Consider the following 24,767-nt stretch of genomic DNA (forward strand, 5'->3'; position numbering starts at 1 on the left):
GATACTGATTATTTTCATTGATAAAAAAACATGAATGTATGTTTAATCTATGGTAAAAATCTGTGATTCGAACGTTAACACAACTCGATTTGAAATATTTAACACAACACAGGACCCTGCTTTCATTCTGTGCTTTTCAAATGATTGACAATATAATATGAACGTTTATTTATTTATTTATTTTTATTCTGTCAAAGGTAATTTAATATCTTAAGAAATTTGAGATAGAGCCATCAGGTAATGTACAGTAGGTGCACTTTTAACAAACAATAGTAACTGTGTCATCATATCATATTTTCTTTTTTTGGAAAATCAAAACTATAACCTTTTCATTTTTCATTATACAGTGTAAAAAATATGATATAATATAATGAATCTGTGCCAAGTGAAAAGGAAAGAAGACTAAGAGGACTCAAAAAAAGCTATATATGGGATATGGATGAACCAGTTATGTGTATTGGTAATTTAGCCATGCTACCTGGCCATCAGGTGTTTCTTAGTGTTTTTCTCAGGCCTCAAGAGAATGATGAAACATTTGGGGGCAAAAATGCAGAGCAGTAACCCATAGCTGGAGGCCAGGATTGCAAATATTTCCACAGCAACAACATACTTCCCAGGAGAGCTAACGTAAGCAGGGACAAAGGCAACCCAGACAGCACAGAATATCAGCATGCTGAAGGTGATCAGTTTGGCCTCATTGAAGTTGTCAGGGAGTTTCCGAGCAAGAAAGGCCAAAAGAAGGCAGGAGCAGGCCAGCAGGCCAATGTAGCCCAGAACCAGAGAGAAGCCCACCACTGAGGCCATGGCACATTCCAGCGTGACCTTTGACCCTTGGAAACCCAGATCACGTCGAGGCACTGGGGGACTGAGGGACAGCCATATGGCACAGATGATGACCTGAATAAAAATAAATAATTTTACTTATTTAATATATACTACACCATAACCTATGTGAAAAATAAAACAAGCACCTGTATACAGGTGAGAAGGCCGACACTCCCTCTCTGTTGGCCTGGACCAAACCACCTAATCAAGGCTCCAGCACCAGGCCGAGCTGAGCGAAATGCTGCGAGAACTACTATCGTCTTGACTTGGAGGCAGGAAACACAAAGTACAAAGCTGATCCCAAAAGCTGCCTGCTGGAACCGACAAGACCAGACTGATGGACGACCAATGAAGACCAGTGAGCACAGGAAGCAGAGCTTCAGCGACAGGAGAAGTAGGAAGCTCAGCTCTGAATTGTTGGCTCTCACCTGCAAAGGAGAAGTCATAGTCAAATGCAAGCACATTAACAGCCAAACTGAGAATGATTCAGTATGTAATAATTCCACCTTGCAGCAAAAAATGTCACAGTAGGGTGTATTAAATGAAATAGACCTACAATAACTTCATACAACTAAAACTTCACAGCAGTGAGGATTTGATGAAATAGTTTCATTTACATCACTCTAGGTTCTTACCATAGGTGTTTGACGGTAGCAAATAAACACCACAAACACAGCTGTTGTCATCATAGCACCAGACACAGCTGCTGTAGTCAGAGTAATGCCCAAAGTTTCATTGAAGGAAAGGAAGTCCAGCTGACGAGGAACACAGGCTGTTTGTTCAACATTGGACCAGAACTCAGAAGGACAACGCTCACAGTGAAGGGAACCTGGAGAAGAGAAAAGAGTGGATGGGAGAAGAGAGTAAAACAAAAAGGCGAAACGTGCAGATTGAGGAGTCAGTCTCACTGCATTTTGACATGACTATCAGATTTTTTATATTGTAAAACCTCACCAGTTTTATTGCTAATCTCCCCATCAGCACATGGAATACAGTCAAAGCAGCAGAGAGGTTCTCCTTTCCTGTTGACCTTTCGGGTACCTGGGGGGCAGCTCTTACTGCACACTGAAACAGGCACCTAAACAAAAAGTAAAACCATATTCTCAAACATGAAACAAATGTATTCTGGTAATAGTCAAATTTTAAAAAAGTATACATTTTGTTACTGATCTGAATAAACATTATTTTCCTATTTTATACCTGATTAGACCCTGTGCTCCACTGAATAGCTGACTCATTAAGGTGGAGGTCAAACCCATCAATATGACCAATCAAGACAAGTTTGAGGGGCCCCTCAGGGGTCTTCTGCCAGTTGACAAGGTCGTACTTTGCTGGAATGTCGGCACCTTGGAAGTGAAACATTTCACCCTGTGGCGTGGTGAAACTCACGTTGCTCAAGTGCTGCAACAGCTGAAAGCATCAAAATATTGATACTGCTCATATTAAAATGCATGTGACAAATCTATTATTTTTCTCATTCTCAGTTTTAAAAGCAGAGATTGTGAAAGGGGTAGATTTTCCCTCTCAGGGACAGGCTAGTATTGGGTTTACCTCTATGGGTTTGATGTTTTTTGGAGAGGAGCAGGTGGAACTGTTGTTTCCAGAAGGGCTGTCTCTGTCAGGGCAGGTCAGAAGGCTGTGAAGGGCGTGGGCTGCAGCATAAACAGCAAGATAGATATTATATGTTACTCTTAGCTGAGAGGTGTCTGTAAAGAGATTCTGCACTCCCTCCAGGGACTCTGTCCCACTGCAGGGTGGTGGAGAAGCCTTTTGAACAGGTCTACTGGCAGGGGGTGTTGTAGAAATGTTTAATAAATGACTAGAACTTTCTGCAAGTGTTACAGACTTGAGGGAAGAGGAGGCATATGAAGGAAGAGGGGTGGCTGCAGGGCTACAACCAAACTCCTTTTCCCAGAATTCTTTTAAAAACTCATCATGAGGACGACGAGATGTGTGGCAACTTCTGAGATAATTTTCAAATCCAGGTATAGGTGAACTTCGAATGGCCACACCAAGAACACCTTTTGCCACTTTAGAAGTGACAGGATTTTGTAGAAGATTACCACTGGTGCTCCAAGCTTCACTGGCCAGAAACTGTCTGTCAGTCACCTAGTGAGAGACAAGATCAAGTTAACATGATTTTTAAAAAGCTATATTGTTTCTAAAATAAAATCTGGATGTCATTGACAATATTTGATACACATTTTTATTTCATTTGCTCACATTTATATTGGCTAGCTGCAGGAACAGTTCCCTCACATCAGTGTACCAGGTAAAGATCAGAATCACCCTCGCAGTCGAGGCTTGAATTGTTAGTGCTGCTCGTCTGGCATCACTCACAATGTTTTCCCTTTGGAGAGTCTCTACAAACGCCAAACACAGCCCTTTCCCCTGAGTCTCCTCCTGGAATACCTGTGATAAATGATGAATGAAACATATTTATGTGGTGTATTTATGAATACATGTTGTATATATAACAATATAAATATAACTGTTCATATAAAACAGTCTACATAACAAATGGAAACACCTTTACTGCCATGTGGCCATAATCGTTGTTTGCTACCACTGCCCCAATCCAGGTCCAACTGAAGCGAACAGCAAGCTGGGCAATGGCCCGAGCTTGATAAATATCACTGGGGATGGTCCTGAAGAAGTTAGGAAATTGGCGCCTGTCACTTAGACAGGGGCAGCTCGACAGGTAGCTAATCTGAAAGTAAAAAGTTTCATCATCAGTTTTTATCATTAAAACATACTTTTTCCTTAAAACTAATTTCCATTCAGATGTTTTTTGTCATTATCCCCAAAAGTTGCTGTGTTGTTTTCTTCTTCTAAGAGGAGACATTTTTACTGCAATTTAGATTAAAGTGAGGTCTTCTCCCAGAGGGCAAAACAAAAGCAGTGCTTCAGGTAAAATATAGTGAATTAAAAGATGGCATCAGCTCTCTGAAATAAGAAGAGAAAAGTTACAATATAGTGTTTAAGCTATATTCCAAACAAAACTCACTAAAGGTACAGAGAGTGGCCCCAGGATTCTGGAGAGTATCTGGCTTGTTACAGACGAAGCACCACCGATGATCAAGGGAACAGGGCGATCACCTGATGACAGTGTTAAAAGATTAAATTCAAGTTTTGTTACATAAAAAAATATTTTAACAGAAACAAAACAATCTTTGGTTCAGTTTTAAACACAGCTTTGTGTTTTCTTTGCCGTCATCATTTAATTTGGTTATGTTATGGACAGAGTACGATATAAAAGCTACCTCTCCTTTCTCCAATTCCCTCTCCAGCAGAATAATCTGGAGGGTCTGTTAAATTACAGCTGGTGCTGTCTCCTCCAACAAGTGACAATGCTGCCTGGAGAGCCCATGGTGGTCGACCACAGCTATCAAAAATATGGTACCCCAGCGTCACACCTGGTAGCAGCGTAGTGCTATTATTGATTTCTTCCACCGCAAACACCATTGCATATACATATTGCAATGGAGAAAGTTCTAAACTGAGACCACAGGAGAGAATGAATGAGAGAAATATCAGTCATCAGTCAGTAAAACTACCAGGACAGATGTAGTTTTACCATAGATGCAAAAAGGCTAATTGCTCTTATACTTTCATTCATTGTACAGTAATGACAGTAAGTAGTACAGCACTGAGGTTTACCCAGTGCAAGGTTTGTAGTGTGGCAGCTGGGTGAAGACGTAGTCTATAGCTGGAGGTTGGTAATGAAGACTAAAGAGACCGCCGATAACTACATCTCCGTCCTGGAACAGACCCTGGTTGCTGAGCGTGCCCCACCGAGAACAAGTCATTGTCTGAACACACTGCAGTCCCACCCTGAGCCCCAGCTGTCTTCCCTCAAGCCCCACAAGGAGCAGGGATGGGGCTAAGGAGGGCCACAGAGTGAAGAGCCAGGATAACCAAGACATGGATGCAGCTGTTCTGGACACTTTAACAGTATGCTTAGTTAGGTTGTTTCTGATAGGCAATACATTCAATATCTATAAACAGTTACTGCAAAGAAAAAAGTTAAATCAGATCAAATTCCTCCCAATGCAGTAAGGAAAAATTGCTGTTTTTGCCTGAAGACATCCACCTGTAGAGAAAAATGACAATTTGAATTGCAAAACTTATATTTTCAAACACCAAACATAACTTCCGTGGCCACTGACTACCTAAACTGTACAATACCCCCCTCCTCCTCAGAACAGCTGAACCGTAGATGTGGGTATTTATAAAAGATGTAAAGCATTTTTGCAAGCAAGTAAACACAATGTCACATGCACACAACCCCAAATCACTCCTCTCAAGGGTGACAGAAAAACAACAGCATGATTGCAAATAATTATGGTTTGTGGAGGTGGTAGAGGTTGAAGTGCAAGTCAGTATAGTATTTTGTCTGTTTTTACCATTAGAACATGGGTATAAAACTGGAATAAATTCACAAAAATGTGGAAAGTTCCAAGGGGGTGATATGAAGATTACAGACTGGATCTTTGACAGATTTTATTTTTTATTGTTAGTATGATTTATTATAATATCATATACAGATCTGGGTACAGATCCATAAATGTGTATACTATTGGATCTGGATACAGGTCCTCATCCAAAATCTCACCATACGTTTTCTTTGTATGCTGAGGATATCTTACTTTTCAGTCTTATATCACAGCATCATACCTGGGGGATTTAAGTGTGTTAAAAGTTTTTTAACTCTTTCTTGGGCAACATCTGTTCTTATAGCTCACAAAATCAGTTGAGTCTTTGTTGTGCTGCATGGGAAACTTGGCTTTTAGCGTGGTAACAAACCAAAAATTGAGATAACAGGTATCACCTATTCAGACATAGAAACACGTTCCACTCTTCATTTTGTAAGGTCAGTGATTCTTAAGTATTAACAAGATTACGCAGGATGTTGGCAGGATTCTTCACTTTCACTCATAAAGATGAATAGAGTTCCTTGGGTACATATTTTTTTCTAAATGCTGCCCGTTCCCTCTTCTTTGCAAAACTTTAATGATCTGGACTGGTTTTACAGAAGCTTCATCTGGAAAAGTAAAATGCAGAGGATCCAGACTATATTACAACTGAGATATCATGGTAGTTTAAAATATTTGATTTATATTAGTGGGCATTTTAAATGAGACCACCGTTCGCTCCTTTGATTCAGATGCGCTGATGACTAAGTGAAGAGGTTATGGTTTAACCAGCAAGGGTTCAAGTTGCCCAAAACAGCTTTAGCTTTCCTTAGGTTCAATAACATTTAATTCAGTACATATACTGTATAGAAACGGTTTAATAATTATTTTGATATTAACCACAAATGGCATTAGAACTCTAATATGTAAGTTCTTATATTCTGAGCACCCTTTCATTACTTTGCCTATAATACTTCAAATGGGCTCATTTCTGGGGTTCTAACTTTCTCTCTAAAATGGCAATTCTTTCAGCTATTGTGAAGTGTAATTTTATGTAACTTCTCTCAAAATTAGTGATCATGGCACAACCTGTGAACCACAAAAAATCAAACGACAAAAACATAACCTTGCAACTCACTTTTATTTTTGGTTATTAATGTTATTTATCTTATGCAGTACAATGTTTGTTACACTAGTAATAGTGGCAACCATTGAATTAAAACAGGCCTATATTTTCATTTTTCATTTCTATATTTTGATTGCATTGTTTGAAAAATATACAAAATGCATTTTTTTTATCCATAACACAAACAATTCAGTTGACAGTGTGAATAAACTTGATAATATGTTGTCAAACAAATGACAGTAGCTAGCAGACAGTAGCAGAAATTCATCACTCACAATATATATGTCAGAAAGACCACAGAGTACTATATAGATTAATAATGATGTAATAACTTAATATATTGCTTTACTTTTTAATCAATATCTGATATATTACTTGAAGTGTTATTTTTAATTTTTTTCCCTCTCATTTCTTAAGTCACATCATGCATTTTTATTTTCTTTGCTACCTGCCCATCAGGTGTTTCTTGGTGTTTTTCTCAGGCCTCAAAAGAATGATGAAACATTTGGGGGCAAAAATGCAGAGCAGTAACCCATAGCTGGAGGCCAGGATTGCAAAAATCTCTACAGCAACTGCATATTTTCCAGGAGAGCTAACGTAAGCAGGGACAAAAGCTACCCAGACAGCACAGAATATCAGCATGCTGAAGGTGATCAGTTTGGCCTCATTGAAGTTGTCAGGGAGTTTCCGAGCAAGAAAGGCCAAGAGGAGACTGGTGCAGGCCAGCAGGCCAATGTAGCCCAGAACCAGAGAGAAGCCCACCACAGAGGCCATGGCACACTTCAGGGTGACCTGTAATCCCGGGATATCCAAGTCAGCTTGGGGCACCGGAGGGCTCAGCAATAGCCAAATAATGCAGATGATAACCTTAATGGGGGAAAAAAACATTGCACAATGTCAGGGAATGTATGTAGCAATATAATAATTTGAATACTAGAGAATTTTTTCATTAAAAAATGCATGTGCAATTCTGACTTGTATACAGGTAAAGAGGCAGACACTTCCTCTCTGTTGGCCTGGACCAAACCACTTCATTAAGGCTCCAGCACCAGGCCGAGCTGAGCGGAAAGCTGCAAGAACTACTATCGTCTTGACTTGGAGGCAGGAAACACAAAGTACAAAGCTGATCCCAAAAGCTGCCTGCTGGAACCGACAAGACCAGACTGATGGACGACCAATGAAGACCAGTGAGCACAGGAAGCAGAGCTTCAGCGACAGGAGAAGCAGGAAGCTCAGTTCTGAATTGTTGGCTCTTACCTTTAACATGAGAATTTGGATTAAATTGATATTAAAAAGACAAGCACCCCTTTGTAGAAAAAGTGAATTTTTGGGTTCTCACCATAGGTGTTTGGCGGTAGCAAATAAACACCACAAACACAGCTGTTGTCACCGCAGCACCAGACACAGCTACTGTAGTCAGAGTAATGCCCAAAGTTTCATTAAAGGAAAGGAAGTCCAGCTGACGTGGAACACAGGCTGTTTGTTTAGCATTGGACCAGAACTCAGAAGGACAACGCTGACAGTGAAGGGAACCTGGGAGAGGAAGACACACAAAAGAGGGAAGGAGGACATATTTAAATGGGAAAACTGCAGATGAGCTGAATGCATTATACAAAGTCAGGGTTACTGCATATTGGCAGATTGTGTTATTGCAAATTCAGTACTGACAGGATAAAATATTTATTGGAATTTCTTATGTAATGATTTCCTCACCAATTTTATTGCTAATCTCCCCATCAGCACATGGGATACAGTCAAAGCAGCAGAGAGGTTCTCCTTTCCTGTTGGCCTTTCGGGTACCTGGGGGGCAGCTCTCACTGCACACTGAAACAGGCACCTAAACAAAAAGTTAAACTATTTTCTCATGTACATACATATGTCTTGAATCACAGAAAAGATTTAATTCGATACACATTTTGTTAGTGGCCTCAAGATTATTACTTTATAACCACCTGACTGGATCCTGTGCTCCACTGAATAGCTGACTCATTCAGTTGTAGATCAAACCCGTCCACACGACCAATCAAGACAAGTTTTTGTGACCCCTCAGGGGTCTTTTGCCAGTTGACAAGGTCGTACTTTGCTGGAATGTCGCCCCCTTGGAAATATAACAGTTCACCCTGTGGTGTGGTGAAATTCAAGTTGTTCAAGTGCTGCAACAGCTGAAAGCATCAAATTGTTTAAATAGTAAATATTTTACTTAAAGTAGGTTAAAAGTATTGGCACTTTGTTTTATGTGACAAATGCAACTGCTTAATGTCCCCATTACATGGTGAAAGTCTAAATGCATTTCACACAAGTGTGGAAATATACATAATTGTGTTTACCTCTATGGGTTTTATGTGTTTTGGAGAGGAGCAAATGGAACTGTTGTTTCCAGAAGGGCTGTCTCTGTCAGGGCAGGACAGAAGGCTGTGAAGGGCGTGGGCTGCAGCATAAACAGCAAGATATACATTATATGTCACCCTTAGCTGAGAAGTGTCAGTAAAGAGATTCTGCACTCCCTCCAGGGACTCTGTCCCACTGCAGGGTGGTAGAGTAGCTTTTTGAAGCAACCTGTTAGCATTAGCTGGTGGTAGAGAGGCATATGAATAAAGAGATGTGGCCGCAGGGCTACAACCAAACTCATTTTCCCAGAATTCTTTTAAAATTTCATCGTGAGGGCGACGAGATGGGTGCAAACTTCTGAGATAATTTTCAAATCCAGGTATAGGTGAACTTCGAATGGCCACACCAAGAACACCTTTTGCCACTTTAGAAGTGACAGGATTTTGTAGAAGATTACCACTGGTGCTCCAAGCTTCACTGGCCAGAAACTGTCTGTCAGTCACCTAGTGAGAGACAAGATCAAGTTAACATGATTTTTAAAAAGCTATATTGTTTCTAAAATAAAATCTGGATTGCATTGACAATATTTGATACACATTTTTATTTCATTTGCTCACATTTATATTGGCTAGCTGCAGGAACAGTTCCCTCACATCAGTGTACCAGGTAAAGATCAGAATCACCCTCACAGTCGAGGCTTGAATTGTTAGTGCTGCTCGTCTGGCATCACTCACAATGTTTTCCCTTTGGAGAGTCTCTACAAACGCCAAACACAGCCCTTTCCCCTGAGTCTCCTCCTGGAATACCTGTCGCATATGGTTGAAAGGAGCAAAAAGATTAGACTAATTAAGTATTATATTATTATTATATATTTATTAATGTGGATTTCTTGTATAGATGCCATAACATTTCTCCTACAAAAAATGGAAACACCTTTACTGCCATGTGGCCATAATCGTTGTTTGCTACTACTGCACCGATCCAGGTCCAATTGAAGCGAATGGCAAGCTGGGCAATGGCCCGAGCTTGATAAATATCACTAGGCATGGTTCTGAAGAAGTTAGGAAATTGGCGCCTGTCACTTAAACAGGGGCAGCTGGCTGTGTAGCTCATCTAAAAGACAAACAAACATACAGTACATAGCTACATAGATATTCTGAAATAACATAATTATTCCGAAATATTACATAAAGTTTTCACATTGTGAAAAATAGAAGTATAGTTATTTTATCAATCAAATTTTAATTTAAAGTGTTTTTCTTTATCTTCTACATAAACCAATAAAAATTGCAGAATTTAATCAAACTCACTAGCGGTACAGAGAGTGGCCCCAGGACTCTGCAGAGTATCATGGCTGTTATAGATGAGGAACCACCAATGATCAAAGGAACAGGCCGATCACCTGATGGCATTATAAAACATACTGATATAAAGTCATTTATTAAACAAACATAATACTTAGTTCTGTTTAAACACAACATTACAGTGTTTATGCTGTCATAATTATATTCATGATGTTATTAATTGAGAAGTACATCAGTTCCATGCAAAGCTTGATTTAGTACCTCTGCTTTCTCCAGCTCCCTCTCCATACCCAGCAGAATAATCTGGCAGGGCTTCTGAATTACAGCTGGTGCTGTCTCCTCCAACCAGTGACAGTGCTGCCTGCATAGCCCAAGGAGGCAGGGCACAGCTATCATGAATATGGTAGCCCAGCTGCACATTTGGTAGCAAGGTTGAGCTATGATTGATTTCCTCCAGCGCAAACAACATAGCGTATATGTACTGTAATGGGAGATTTTCCAAACTGAGACCACAGGAAATAAGGAATGAGAAAAATATCAGTTGCAAAGCTGCTAATCTGTTGCTAGGTAATAATTTTGTATCATTATTGGATAAGCAAATATATCAGCTTTTTAACAACACAATTAATATCTGAAAGTGAAGGAACCACGAATAATTAAGGTAAGATATTAAGATAATAAGATACAGCTAAAATAGGTCTTGTGTGTCAAACATATTCATATGTATTATACAGTATTCACACTTGACAATGCAGTTCAGAGTTTTACCCAGTGCAAGGTTTGTAGTGTGGCAGCTGAGTGAAGTCATGGGCTGTAGCTGGAGGTTGATAGTGAAGACTAAACAGCCCACCAATAACTACATCTCCATCCTGGAATAGACCCTGGGCACTCGGTGTTCCCCACCGAGAACAAGTCATTGTCTGAACCACCTGCAAGCCAACCCTGAGCCCCAGCTGTCTGCCCACAAGCCCCACAAGGAGCATGGATGGGGCCAAGGAGGGCCACAGAGTGAAGAGCAAGGAGAACCAAGACATGGATGGAGCTGTTCTGGAAAGTTTAAATATGTGCAGTATATTCAGTTACATAACGTCTCATTGGAACAAATTAGAGGTGCAATAAACATTTAACAGTTCCTGAAATGAAAAATTCTTCTTAATGTAGGAAATTAAAGTTAATATGTTGGTCTTGAGAAGTCCACCTGCAAAGCAAAATGATTTTAGTGACAAAAATGCATGTTATGACAGGTGCAACTTGCACTGACAACAGACAGTTATCTAAAGCATGACATACCCCTCCTCCTGCTCTGCAAAACATAGATGTTGTTCTGGATATTTATAACAGCTGTAAAGCCCACGGTGGAATGATAGTAAACAGGATAACGCTGCATCAAATAGATTTTCATTTTAATAAATTAATCCACAGGGTCTCACAAAAAACAGGGCCACACCTCTCACGCCTTCTCTTGGCTGCATAACCACCCTGTTATGTCAATAAAGGTTCAGTATGAAGACCTTTTGGAAAATGTACATACACGGTATTATTATTGTGATGGAAAGTAAAAAGGACAATGCTTTATATATATATATATATATATATATATATATAGTATTACAATAACTAGCAGTAAGTCCAAATCAATCTATCCATGGAGATAATTATGATTTAATTTGTCAAGGTTTCGAGATATTCAATCAACAGCAACATCGCTGAGACCTCACTGTGGACTTACTGAATGGGTCATTTTTTTAGTAGAAAATAGTTCCAATGGTTCCAATGAAATTTGTCTAGTGTACCATGCACAAATGTCCGATAAAGGTATACCTTTAAGGACCTGACAGGCAAAGCAGTAATTGCCCACTGGTTCAGGCCTAGCACCACCTTGCATCATCCAGCCAGGAAGCAGCAGTTCTCCAAGGTTGATGCAGCTCTCCCCTTCTTTAAGTCAAGTCTTTTAGTCAAAAGAATGCAGACTTGAGCATGAGCCATTTCAGCTCAAATGGCTCATGCTGAAAGGCTTCCAACATTAACTCTAAATCCCATGATTGGACAGGTTGCCTTCTTCAGAGCGGAGTAAGGCCAGAGGTATACTTGCTTATAAGCTTTTAACTATGAATTTGCATGGTGGCAGATCTGATACATCTGTGATGCAAAACGCATGGTTAAAAAGTCAGTATATCTCCGGCTCAACCCCTACGATTTCCATAGAAAAACAAAGTGATGAGGTCACAACAACCCTTTGATAGTTTCCAAAGTGTCCCCAACATTTCCAGAGCACAGTGGCAAACATATGAAGAGTGCAGGAGCATCTTATTTGCATCTAGGCAAAACATGGCAGATGTTTTCTAGCAAGATGTGGCTCCTCTCCATCCAGGAGGCCATGGCCTTGCCAGTCACCGCCATCTGCCCTTCCAGCTTAACTAGAAGCGAGAAAACCTGCTACTCCACTTTTTCTGTTAGCTGCCACTGATACAAGGCACGAATATAGTCCACATTGTATTCTAGTGAGTTCGACATGCATCTGCTTCTGCAAGATAACAGGGGACACAAAGTCAGTATATTCTTGCCTTGTATCAGTGGCAGCTAGCAGAAAAAGTGGAGTAGCAGGTTTTCTTACTTACAGTAAAAATTAGGGTTTGCATGCTGTCAATTTACAAAATGAAAATGAGTTGGGGAAGCAAGTCTGACTTTGCTCAGGCTCATTGGGCCTGGATGGCTGCTTCTAAAGGGCATAGGGTCATCTCATCAGTAAAATGAAAATTAGTTCATGTCGGTTACGCGAGGAGGTACTTATGAGCCGCAGGTGTGATATTCCTCACCTCCATCATTGTTCATTTTACAAGCAATTACATCCCATTACACACTGACAGAGAGGTGGCACTGAGGGGAAAAATTAAGCTGTATGCATGGTTGTTGTTGTTTTTCATGGCTTTGCAGGTGATAGCTAGCACACTGCTATCATTTTAAAACAAAATATCTACAGTAGATCAATTATTCTCTATGCAAATTTGGAACAGATTGAATAATGTTGCCCTCAAACACTATGACAGATCCAGTTTCTGCATTATCAAAAACACAAGTGAAAAGGAAGAAAGGTTGCAATAAGCTTTATTATATTTCATACTGGCTTTACCTTCTACCTATGCACTCACTGTGATGCATTCAGTTTGACGGTCAGTTATGCACAACACCTCTCACCCCTGCCTGCTGTGGGGTCCCTGAGCAACTCCTTCAGCAACAGACTGCTGCACACATAGTGCGAGGAGAAGGAGCACTACAGCAGTTCCTTCATCCCAACAGCTATCAGACTCTTTAACTCAGTAACAACATAATGAAGCCCCATTTTGTCTCTGTAACATCTGTCAACACTTATCACAGTCAGTTTTTTTTTTTTGCACTATTTAATACACAATTTGCACTATTACTACTATACTGTTTCACACACATATATATGTCCTACACACACATAACTAGTAATTAGACCTGTACTGTATTTTCATACCCTAGTCTATATTTTCTGCTAAGCTATACTGCTGTGTATATATTTTTGTCCTGTGCTATTATTTATTTTTTACACCATGCCACTATGTCCTGCTGTAGCCTGTGCAATGTTCCATATATCAATCACATCTGTATAAAAAAGTTGTATATAGTATACTACTACTCTTATTCTATTTTTTTATTATGTTGTATTTTTCTATTCTATTTCTTTGTGTATTTTTCTTATCTGCTGTTTTGTATCTGGAGCTGCTGTACCGAGTGAATTTCCCCAGTGTGGGATCAAAAAAGTCTATTAACTACAGAATAGATTCTCTTGATCAGTACTTAGATTAGAGAATGTTACTGAATATTACTTTTAAAGCAAATACTTAAATTAACAGTAGAGAATGACAGAGAATATGTTGCACAGCTGCACATGATCATTTCAGATGTACAACTGCAAGTCCCACAAGGAAGAAACCTTGTTGAGAAATGAGGACAGAAGCTTCACAGCATCTTTAAATGGTATAATACTTCCATCTAGTGGTTGTTATTCAGTATGTGCAGTTTAAGCAAGACGATGTCCATGTTGTCAGGCCTCATCATTCCATATTTAAAGTGTATTAAGTGTAGAATAATGTATAGCAGATTTTAATAATTTTCTCACTGATATGATTTTGATATCAATATCAACTTTTGGATGAGACATTCTGAAGCCCCAGTTTTTTAATAGCAGGTAGCCTAAACTTATTTTAACCAAATATGTCAAGCCAGAACATATGACATTGACCCACTGTGAAAGTGAAATGTTTTTATTATTCACTTTGAAGTAATGCATGTATAAAGTATAATGAAAATAACATACAATGGTACACCCGCTACATAATTTGTCACAATTAAACATGTGTGCAAGAAAGGTACATAGATATCAAACATATCTAATTTAAATGTGTTTCTTTAATGTCTAAAGACGTCTAAGAAAAGAAGAAATTTTCAGTTTCAGTTCAGCTTTAACTATGTTTGGATGAAAGACATTTATTTTTTTACCTTATAGAGCTCATTAAGAATGAACATTATTTAGATTTAATGATTTGAAAAAACATATACACACAAATGCATGCATTATATCACCAGAAAAATATGAGTCATGTGCTCACATTCAAGAAAACTACAGAATAACTATCTGGCCATCAAGTGTTTCTTAGTGTTTTTGTCAGGCCTCAAGAGAATGATGAAACATTTGGGGGCAAAAATGCAGAGCAGTAACCCATAGCTGGAGGCCAGAATTGCAAAAATTTCCACAGCGACAACATACTTCCCAGGAGAGCTAACGTAAGCAGGGACAAAGGCAACCCAGACAGCACAGAATATCAGCATGCTGAAGGTGATCAGTTTGGCCTCATTGAAGTTGTCAGGGAGTTTCCGAGCAAGAAAAGCCAAAAGAAGGCAGGAGCAGGCCAGCAGACCAATGTAGCCCAGAACCAGAGAGAAGCCCACCACTGAGGCCATGGCACACTCCAGTGTGACCTTTGACCCTTGGAAACCCAGATCAGGTTGAGGCACTGGGGGACTGAGGGACAACCATATGGCACAGATGATAACCTGAATGAAAAGTAAACACATTTCAGTGATATGTTTTCATACACAGTGCACTTGATCATATATATGATAAAATGTTCTCATCATTTAATCAATAAAACAATAATAACACCTGTATACAGGTAAAGAGGCAGACACTTCCTCTCTGTTGTCCTGGACCAAACCACTTCAACAAGGTTTCTGCACCAGGTCGAGCTGAGCGGAAAACAGCAAGAACCACGAGGGTTTTCACCAGAAGGCAGGAAACACAAAGTACAAAGCTGATCCCAAAAGCTGCCTGCTGGAACTGACAAGACCAGACTGATGGACGACCAATGAAGACCAGTGAGCACAGGAAGCAGAGTTTCAGCGACAGGAGAAGCAGAAAGCTCAGCTCTGAATTGTTGGCTCTCACCTACAGGTGAATCGGATTAACAGACAAAGATGTGGCAATTTCAACAATGCAGTATTTTTTCAGAGAGAAATGTGAAAGAATTTCAAAAGCAACAAACTCCCTGTTATGTCACTCTGGGTTCTTACCATAGGTGTTTTCCGGTAGTAAAGAAACACCACAAACACAGCTGTTGTCACAGCGGCACCAGACACAGCTGCTGTAGTCAGAGTAATGCCCAAAGTTTCATTGAAGGACAGGAAGTCCAGCTGACGTGCTACGCAGGCTGTTTGTTCAACATTAGACCAGAACTCAGAAGGACAACGCTCACAGTGAAGGGAACCTGGGAGAGGAGAAAATGAGAGAGAGGGAAGGAAGATAAAACACAAAGAGGAAAATTAAGATGACATGATGATTAGGTCATGTTATGTAGTGAGTTTCTCACCAGTTTTATTGCTAATCTCCCCATCAGCACATGGGAGACAGTCAAAGCAGCAGAGAGGTTCTCCTTTCCTGTTGGCCTTTCGGGTACCTGGGGGGCAGCTCTCACTGCACACTGAAACAGGCACCTAAGCAAAAAGACAGTTCATATTCTCAATTTTGTAGTAAGACATTAATTTAAACTGCATTTTTTTTCAGTAGCCTTGAGACAACTTGTTGATCTGACTACCTGATTGGATCCTGTGCTCCACCGAATAGCTGACTCATTAAGATGGATGTTGAACCCATCTACACGACCAATCAAAACAAGTTTGAGTGACCCCTCAGGGGTCTTTTGCCAGTTGACAAGGTCATATTTTGCTGGAATGTCGGCCCCTTGGAAATAAAACATTTCCCCTTGTGGTGTGGTGACGTTCACTTTGTTCAAGTGATGCAACAGCTGAAAACATTAAATGTTGAAAAAGTGTGTATGCGTAAAATGTAAATTCAGTTTCAGGACTATTATTTGCGTGGATAAGATGACACAGACAGCTATCTTTATGTTTACCTCTATGGGTTGGATGTGTTTTGGAGAGGAGCATGTGGAACTGTTGTTTCCAGGAGGGCTGTCTTTGTCGGGGCAGGACAGAAGGCTGTGAAGGGCGTGGGCTGCAGCATAAACAGCCAGATAGATATTATATGCCACCCTTAGCTGAGAGGTGTCAGTGAAAGGATGCTGCACTCCCTCCAGGGACTCTGTTCCACTGCAGGGTGGTAGAGTAACTTTCTGGAGGGAGAGCTTCTCTACCCGGCTGGCAGGAGCAGAAGTATTTGACTGATTTTTTTGTGGTGAAGAGAAATATAAAGAGAGAGGTGTTGCATTTGATTGTGTAGCTTCAGGACTGCATCCAAACTCGTTTTTCCAGAGGTCCCGTAAGAATTCATCATCAGGATGATTAATTGGGTGCAAACGCCTGAGATAATTTTCAAATCCAGGTATTGTTGAACTTCGAATGGCCACACCAAGAACACCATTTGCCACTTCAGAGATGGTAAGATCTTGGAGAAGATCATCACTGGTACTCCAAGCCTCACTGGCCAGAAACTGTCTGTCTGTCACCTATGACAAGAAAAAAAGCATTTGTTCTCACAAAATATATGTCTTTGTTAAACAATGAACCCTTTAGTTTACACAAATTTCCATTCCAGTTGCTCACATTGATCTTGGTCAGTTCCAGAAATACTTTCTTTACATCAGTGTACCAGCAGAAGATCAGAATCACCCTCGTAGTCGAAGCTTGAATTGTGAGTGCTGCTCGCCTGGCATCACTCACAATATTTTCCCTTTGGAGAGTCTCTACAAATTCTAGACACACCTCTTTTCCCTGAATCTCCTCCTGAAATACCTGAAATATTAATGGAAAAACAAATATTGGTATGTTAATATATATCTTATTTGTACTACATATGAAGGAGATACATGAGAGACTTTTCGATTTAATTTACAGTATAATAACAAAAACATACACCTGTATTGCCAATTGACCATAATCATTGTTTTCTACCACTGCTCCCATCCAAGTCCAGTGGAAGCGTATGGCCAGTTGTGCCATGGCCCGTGCTTGGTAAATATCACTGGGGATTGTTCTGAAGAAGTTAGGAAACTTTGCCCTGTCACTAAGACAGGGGCAACTAGCCAAGTAGCTGATCTGAAGGCCAGACACAGAATCAGGTTTTTGACATTAATTTTACAGCAATAACACCATTTTATTTTTAATCAAAATGTTTTAACAATTACATCAGCCTCTTCATATAGACTAGAAAAAAAGGTGAATCTGGGGTAATGAAACTCACAACTGGCACAGAGAGAGGCCCCAGGATCCTGGAGAGCATTATGCCTGTTGTAGATGAAGCAGCAGCAATGAGCAATGGAACAGGTTGACTGCCTGCTGAAGGCATTAGACATATAATTACATAACAACAATCTTTTTTATAACACAATCATATCAGTTGTTATTTTCATGGACATAGCAAATATTAACTGCATACTAAATTATATCAAGTCATACCTGCTGTCTCTTCAGGTTGTTCATAAGCTGCAGGATGAGGTATAGAGGCTGCTACGTTACAGCTGTGTGTGTCTCCTCCGACCATTGACATTGCACCTTGCAGAGCCCAGGGGTATCGGGAACAGCTATCAAGTATGTGGTAGCCCAGCTTCACTCCTGGTAGCAGGGTGCTGTTACGATTGATTTCCTCCACCGCAAACACCATAGCATATGTATATTTCAACGGCTCTAAATCTAAACTGAGACCACATTAAGACAGGAACTGTGAATGAAATACACTACAATATCAGCTGAAAGATAACAATAATTATCATGGACATGAATATAGAAATAGCAAGTACATAAAATATGTATACATGCCAATATAAATCTTTTAATTAGTACACTATGAACAAAATGTTTTTATCTCATGTATAACTTTGCTTTTTTTCCTTAAAAATGAACCTATTATTAAACATTATGAGTTCTATAAATATTGCATAACATGCACATGACAGAAAATATTGAAAAATACAGAAAATGTGCTGTCTTCATATGAACAACATAATAATCACCAGAAATTCAACAACAAAAATGCATGCTGTAATTAAGTTTTACCCGGTGCAAGGTTCATAATGTGGCAGCTCTGTGAAGCCCTGCTCTACAGCTGATGGTATATAAAACAGATTAAACAGTCCGCCAATAATCACGTCTCCATCCTGGGAGAGGCTCTTGTTCCTTGGTGCACCCCACCTGGAGCACAGTATCGCCTGAACCACTTCCAGCCCCACTACACTGAGAAGCAAGAGTAAGAGGGCTGAGGAGGGCCACTGAGTTAGGAGCCAGAGGAACCAAGACATGGATGTTCTGGACATGTAACACATAAACATAATTGTTATCTAGATGTCTGCACCAAACATAGGAGCAATTAATTCAGTCTGTTTTAAAAAACAATTCACATCAAACCCGACAGAAGAGGTACCTCGTGTTCAACAGTCCCTGTTACCAAAGACAAATCCCATTAAAGTCAACATGTCCAAATGAAACATCATAGCTTGATGTCAGTTACCTGCAAAAATAAAAGATGTTATTAGCAGAAACATGTTGCACTCAGTTAAAAAGCTCCTATCACAAGACAATTTTCAGTTCTTGACTAAAACATATTGTACCCCCACTCTGCGTGAGCCAAGTGTTGTTGTGAGTATTTATAATAGGCGTAAAGCGTTTTCAGTAAAACTGATGACACAAGCAGCACACAACCAAAAGATATTCCTCTCTAGAGTGATGGTGGAAAAACAATCAAATAAAGTGATTAGTGTGTATGAAGTCAGCAGAAGGCAAAAAGCCTTCAGGCAGCATAACTTCAGAATAGATGCACTTGAGGATGTACAGATAACATGCAACCTCACTCTCAGGTTTATTTTCAAGATAGCTTATTATTAGTTTCTTGATGACAATTATGAAATCAGCTATTTTATGTTGCACCACTAATTTGCCATGGATAGTTATGTTCCTCAGCTCATCTGAACTTTTAGCTGAGGTGTCACATCAGGATACTTATGGAAATATAGATATAATTGCTCTTCAAATGTATCATTTTTGTCGTACTGCAACAGAATAATGCATCCACAAACACTTGAAAGGAAACCGCTATCCTTATTTTGATCAAATATTATATAAAAAGGTGAAATGATATTTCAGTTGTATTTCGCTTGGGCCCTGATGGGGGGCTATAGCCACGAACAGCAACCCCTTTTCTGTGAATAACTAATCTACTAATGTAATGTTATTTCCTTTAAAATATTTTGTTTTCTGAGAAACTGAGAGTTTTATTCAGCTGAGGTACTATTTTTATTTAAAACACAGAAAAAAAGAACAACCAAATACATGATTACAAAATACATTAATAACATTTTAGTAAGGAGCATTGAATCTAAATTTGTAATTTTCTTTAATGGTCGATACATAATGTTACATTGGCATTTAATGATGTCTAAGAACAGCGAAAATATTGTTATATATTCAGTTAGCAATGAAAGCTATAACTATGTGTGGGTGCAAGACATTAGTTTACTTCATAAAGCTAAGCACAAGAATGAACATTATTTAGAGGATTTTACATAACACATGCACATGAGCACATGCATTATATAGGGCCGGGGCAAGCTGGGGGGCCACCAGGCAAATATGATGAAGAGTCATGTGCTCACATTCAAGCCAGAAAATCTATCTGGCCATCAGGTATTTCTTAGTGTTTTTGTCAGGCCTCAAGAGAATGATGAAACATTTGGGGGCAAAAATGCAGAGCAGCAACCCATAGCTGGAGGCCAGGATTGCAAAAATTTCCACAGCAACAACATACTTCCCAGGAGAGCTAACGTAAGCAGGGATAAAGGCAACCCAGACAGCACAGAATATCAGCATGCTGAAGGTGATCAGTTTGGCCTCATTGAAGTTGTCAGGGAGTTTCCGAGCAAGAAAAGCCAGAAGAAGGCAGGAGCAGGCCAGCAGGCCAATGTAGCCCAGAACCAGAGAGAAGCCCACCACTGAGGCCATGGCACATTCCAGCGTGACCTTTGACCCTCTGAAACCCAGATCAGGTTGAGGCACTGGGGGACTGAGGGACAACCATATGGCACAGATGATAACCTGAATGAAAAGTAAACACATTTCAGTGATATGTTTTCATACACAGTGCACTTGATCATATATATAATAAAATGTTCTCATCATTTAATCAATAAAACAATAATAACACCTGTATACAGGTAAAGAGGCAGACACTTCCTCTCTGTTGTCCTGGACCAAACCACTTCAACAAGGTTTCTGAACCAGGTCGAGCTGAGCGGAAAACAGCAAGAACCACAAGGGTTTTCACCAGAAGGCAGGAAACACAAAGTACAAAGCTGATCCCAAAAGCTGCCTGCTGGAACTGACAAGACCAGACTGATGGACGACCAATGAAGACCAGTGAGCACAGGAAGCAGAGTTTCAGCGACAGGAGAAGCAGAAAGCTCAGCTCTGAATTGTTGGCTCTCACCTACAGGTGAATCGGATTAACAGACAAAGATGTGGCAATTTCAACAATGCAGTATTTTTTCAGAGAGAAATGTGAAAGAATTTCAAAAGCAACAAACTCCCTGTTATGTCACTCTGGGTTCTTACCATAGGTGTTTTACGGTAGTAAAGAAACACCACAAACACAGCTGTTGTCACAGCGGCACCAGACACAGCTGCTGTAGTCAGAGTAATGCCCAAAGTTTCATTGAAGGACAGGAAGTCCAGCTGACGTCCTACGCAGGCTGTTTGTTCAACATTAGACCAGAACTCAGAAGGACAACGCTCACAGTGAAGGGAACCTGGGAAAGGAGAAAATGAGAGACAAGGAAGAAAAATAAAACACAAAGAGGAAAATTAAGATTACAAATTTTACATTACAAACATTTCTGTCATGTTATGTAATGATTTTCTCACCAGTTTTATTGCTAATCTCCCCATCAGCACATGGGAGACAGTCAAAGCAGCAGAGAGGTTCTCCTTTCCTGTTGGCCTTTCGGGTACCTGGGGGGCAGCTCTCACTGCACACTGAAACAGGCACCTAAACAAAAAGACAGTTCATATTCTCAATTTTGTAATAAGACATTAATTTAAACTGCATTTTTTTTCAGTAGCCTTGAGACAACTTGTTGATCTGACTACCTGATTGGATCCTGTGCTCCACTGAATAGCTGACTCATTAAGATGGAGGTTGAACCCATCTACACGACCAATCAAAACAAGTTTGAGTGACCCCTCAGGGGTCTTTTGCCAGTTGACAAGGTCATACTTTGCTGGAATGTCGGCACCTTGGAAATAAAACGTTTCCCCTTGTGGTGTGGTGACATTCACTTTGTTCAAGTGATGCAACAGCTGAAAGAAGAAACTGTGTATGAAAAATACATATATTCAGTTGAAGAACTAATTATTTGGATAGGATGACACAGTGATATTCTCATTTACCTCTCTCGATTTGATGTGTTTTGGAGAGGCGCATGTGGAACTGTTGTTTCCAGAAGGGTTGTCTCTATCGGGGCAGGACAGAAGGCTATGAAGGGCGTGGGCTGCAGCATAAACAGCAAGATATACATTATATGCCACCCTTAGCTGAGAGGTGTCAGTGAAAGGATGCTGCACTCCCTCCAGGGACTCTGTTCCACTGCAGGGTGGTAGAGTAGCTTTCTGGAGGAAGAGTTTCTCTACCCGGCTGGAAGTATTTGACAGATAGTCATTTTTTAGTGGTGAAGAAAAATATAAAGAGAGAGATGTTGCATTTGATTGTTTAGCTTCAGGACTGCATCCAAACTCCTCTTTCCAGAGGTCGCGTAAGAGTGCATCATCGGGACGATTAATTGGGTGCAAACGCCTGAGATAATTTTCAAATCCAGGTATTGTTGAACTACGAATGGCCACACCAAGAACACCATTTGCCACTTCAGAGATGGCAATGTCTTGGAGAAGATCATCACTGGTACTCCAAGCCTCACTGGCCAGAAACTGTCTGTCAGTCACCTACAGTGAGAGGATACTGAAATAAATCATGATAAGAAAAATGTTGTTCTTGCATGTCTTGGTTAAATGATGAACCCCTTAGTCTAGACATATTTGCATGCTAGTTGCTCACATTTATCTTGGTCAGTTCCAGAAATACTTTCTTTACATCTGTATACCAGCAGAAGATCAGAATCACCCTCGCAGTCGAAGCTTGAATTGTGAGTGCTGCTCGCCTGGCATCACTCACAATAGTTTCTCTGTGGACAGTTTCTATGAATTCCAAACACACCCCTTTCCCCTTAGTCTCTTCCTGAAATACCTGAAATACGGAAGTAATAACAAGAAATATGTTCATACATACCTATATCTTATTTGTAATATACACAAAGGACATACAAAAGAGACTTTTTCAGGCATTTTATAATTTAAAAAAATATATACACCTGTATTGCCAATTGACCATAATCATTGTTTACTACCACTGCTCCCATCCAAGTCCAGTGGAATCGTATGGCCAGTTGTGCCATGGCCCGGGCTTGGTAAATATCACTGGGGATTGTTCTGAAGAAGTTAGGAAACCTTGTCCTGTCACTAAGACAGGGGCAACTAGCCAAATAGCTGATCTGAAGGAAAGACATACAGTTTTGATCGAAATGTTTTAAATCGTATCAGCCTTTTGCTGTTGACTGTACACAAAAGGTAAATCAGAGGTTTATTTTCTGGGTTAATGAAACTCACAATTGGCACGGAGAGAGGCCCCAGGGTCCTAGACAGTATTATGCCTGTTGTAGATGAAGCAGCAGCAATGAGCAACGGAACAGGTTGACCTCCTGCTGAAAAAATCTTTTTTATAATACAATCATAATAGTTGTTGGACATAGCAAATGTTAACTGCATACTAAATTATATCAAGTCATACCTGCTGTCTCTTCAGGTTGTTCATAAGCTGCAGAATGAGGTATAGAGGCTGCTATGTTACAGCTGTGTGTGTCTCCTCCGACCATTGACATTGCACCTTGCAGAGCCCAGGGGTATCGGGAACAGCTATCAAGTATGTGGTAGCCCAGCTTTACTCCTGGTAGCAGAGTGCTGTTACGATTGATTTCCTCCACCGCAAACACCATAGCATATGTATATTTCAACGGCTCTAAATCTAAACTGAGACCATGGGAAGAAAGGAAAAGTGAGTAAAATAAACTTCAAAATCAATTAGTAAAAGAAACTTAATCATGGAAATGTATTCATTCATAACCGTTAATATCCCAAAATATGTATGGAAAAATACACAATAATCATAGCTTCATATCCTTCCAGCTCAGATTAGAATTAATCTTGCCTGTATGATAACAAAAACATATGAACATGACAATAAGTCATCATATGAACAACATAAAAACCACAAGACATTCAACAGCAACACATGTTCTGATTAAGTTTTACCCGGTGCAATGTTTATAATGTGGCAGCTCGGTGAAGCTCTGCTCTACAGCTGAAGGTATATAATATAGATTAAACAGTCCTCCAATAATCACATCTCCATCCTGGGAGAGCTTCTTTTCGCTCGGTGCACCCCACCGGGAGCACAGTATCGCCTGAACCACCTCCAGCCCCAAGTGTCGGCCCACTACACTGAGAAGCAGCAGGGAGAGCGCTGAGGAGTACCACCGAGTGAGGAGCCAGAGGAACCAAGACATGGATGCAGCTGTTCTGGACATTCAACACATATAAACAATTGTAATCTGAATATCAGAATATGCACAAAAAATGCAATTAATGCATTAAAACACAATTCACATCCAACCTGACCAAAATGTGCATTGAGTTCAGAAATTCTTTTTAAAGTACCTTGTAGACAATGTTAAACAGTTCCTGTTATCAAAGACAAATCCCATTAAATTCAAATGTCATCATAACTTCATGTCACCTGCAAACAGAAATCACAAATCAATCAAAAGACAATTTTCAACTCTGAAAAAGGTATCTTGACTAAAACATACCCCCCTTCCCACTTTGCACATGTGAAGTGTTGATGTGAGTATTTATAATAGGTGTAAAGCGTTTGGCAAGGAAGAAAACTGATGACACAAGCAGAACACAACAAAAAATGATTCCTCTCTAGAGTGATAGTGGAAAAACAATCGAATTCTAGCTAGTTAGCAGTGACGTGTGTGTATGTGTGTATGTTATGTTTCCTATAGATACAATACTGCATGATGTTGTTTGAATTAAGGTAAATGAGATGCTGTACTGAAAGATAAGCAAGTGAAATGTTTTGGCTGTTTAACTCTTATCTTAATCAGCTGAAAAGTTGAAACAGAACTGTAT

At 39.9% G+C, this 24,767-nt stretch overlaps 3 protein-coding genes across 11 annotated transcripts; all 3 read right to left on the reverse strand.

Annotated features, from left to right (window-relative positions):
- Positions 1-160: 160 nt before the first annotated feature.
- On the reverse strand, positions 161-11,364 carry LOC127361689 (extracellular calcium-sensing receptor-like). Of its 9 annotated transcripts, none has more exons than XM_051396497.1 (12): positions 11,289-11,364; positions 10,767-11,045; positions 10,260-10,501; positions 10,005-10,096; positions 9,628-9,807; positions 3,049-3,237; positions 2,377-2,934; positions 2,026-2,235; positions 1,780-1,903; positions 1,461-1,654; positions 972-1,253; positions 161-897 (listed from the first exon to the last, which is right to left on the reverse strand). In XM_051396497.1, the coding sequence occupies exons 2-12, from the start codon at positions 11,030-11,032 to the stop codon at positions 475-477; spliced, it is 2,760 nt and encodes a 919-aa protein (XP_051252457.1). In that variant the 5' UTR covers positions 11,033-11,045; positions 11,289-11,364; the 3' UTR covers positions 161-474. The 9 variants fall into 9 exon arrangements, with proteins under 9 accessions (XP_051252457.1, XP_051252456.1, XP_051252454.1 ...); XM_051396496.1 differs by lacking the exon at positions 3,049-3,237 and adding an exon at positions 9,312-9,500; XM_051396494.1 differs by having other exon boundaries at positions 9,613-9,807.
- A 2,907-nt stretch (positions 11,365-14,271) lies between these two features.
- LOC127361698 (extracellular calcium-sensing receptor) lies at positions 14,272-19,105 on the reverse strand. The gene is made up of 12 exons (XM_051396514.1): positions 18,895-19,105; positions 18,531-18,779; positions 17,934-18,172; positions 17,719-17,813; positions 17,394-17,573; positions 17,082-17,270; positions 16,433-16,984; positions 16,115-16,324; positions 15,890-16,013; positions 15,594-15,787; positions 15,187-15,468; positions 14,272-15,077 (listed from the first exon to the last, which is right to left on the reverse strand). Exons 2-12 carry the CDS (start codon positions 18,770-18,772, stop codon positions 14,655-14,657), a joined length of 2,730 nt encoding a protein of 909 aa, XP_051252474.1. The 5' UTR covers positions 18,773-18,779; positions 18,895-19,105; the 3' UTR covers positions 14,272-14,654.
- Positions 19,106-19,846: 741 nt separating this feature from the next.
- Positions 19,847-24,465, reverse strand: LOC127361688 (extracellular calcium-sensing receptor-like). The gene is made up of 12 exons (XM_051396493.1): positions 24,288-24,465; positions 23,883-24,149; positions 23,362-23,600; positions 23,181-23,275; positions 22,886-23,065; positions 22,573-22,761; positions 21,912-22,460; positions 21,612-21,821; positions 21,387-21,510; positions 21,078-21,271; positions 20,671-20,952; positions 19,847-20,561 (listed from the first exon to the last, which is right to left on the reverse strand). The coding sequence occupies exons 1-12, from the start codon at positions 24,332-24,334 to the stop codon at positions 20,139-20,141; spliced, it is 2,799 nt and encodes a 932-aa protein (XP_051252453.1). The 5' UTR covers positions 24,335-24,465; the 3' UTR covers positions 19,847-20,138.
- Between the last annotated feature and the right edge of the window lie 302 nt (positions 24,466-24,767).

This window comes from Dicentrarchus labrax, unplaced genomic scaffold, assembly GCF_905237075.1.
Source record: "Dicentrarchus labrax unplaced genomic scaffold, dlabrax2021, whole genome shotgun sequence".
NCBI classification, from domain to species: domain Eukaryota; kingdom Metazoa; phylum Chordata; class Actinopteri; family Moronidae; genus Dicentrarchus; species Dicentrarchus labrax.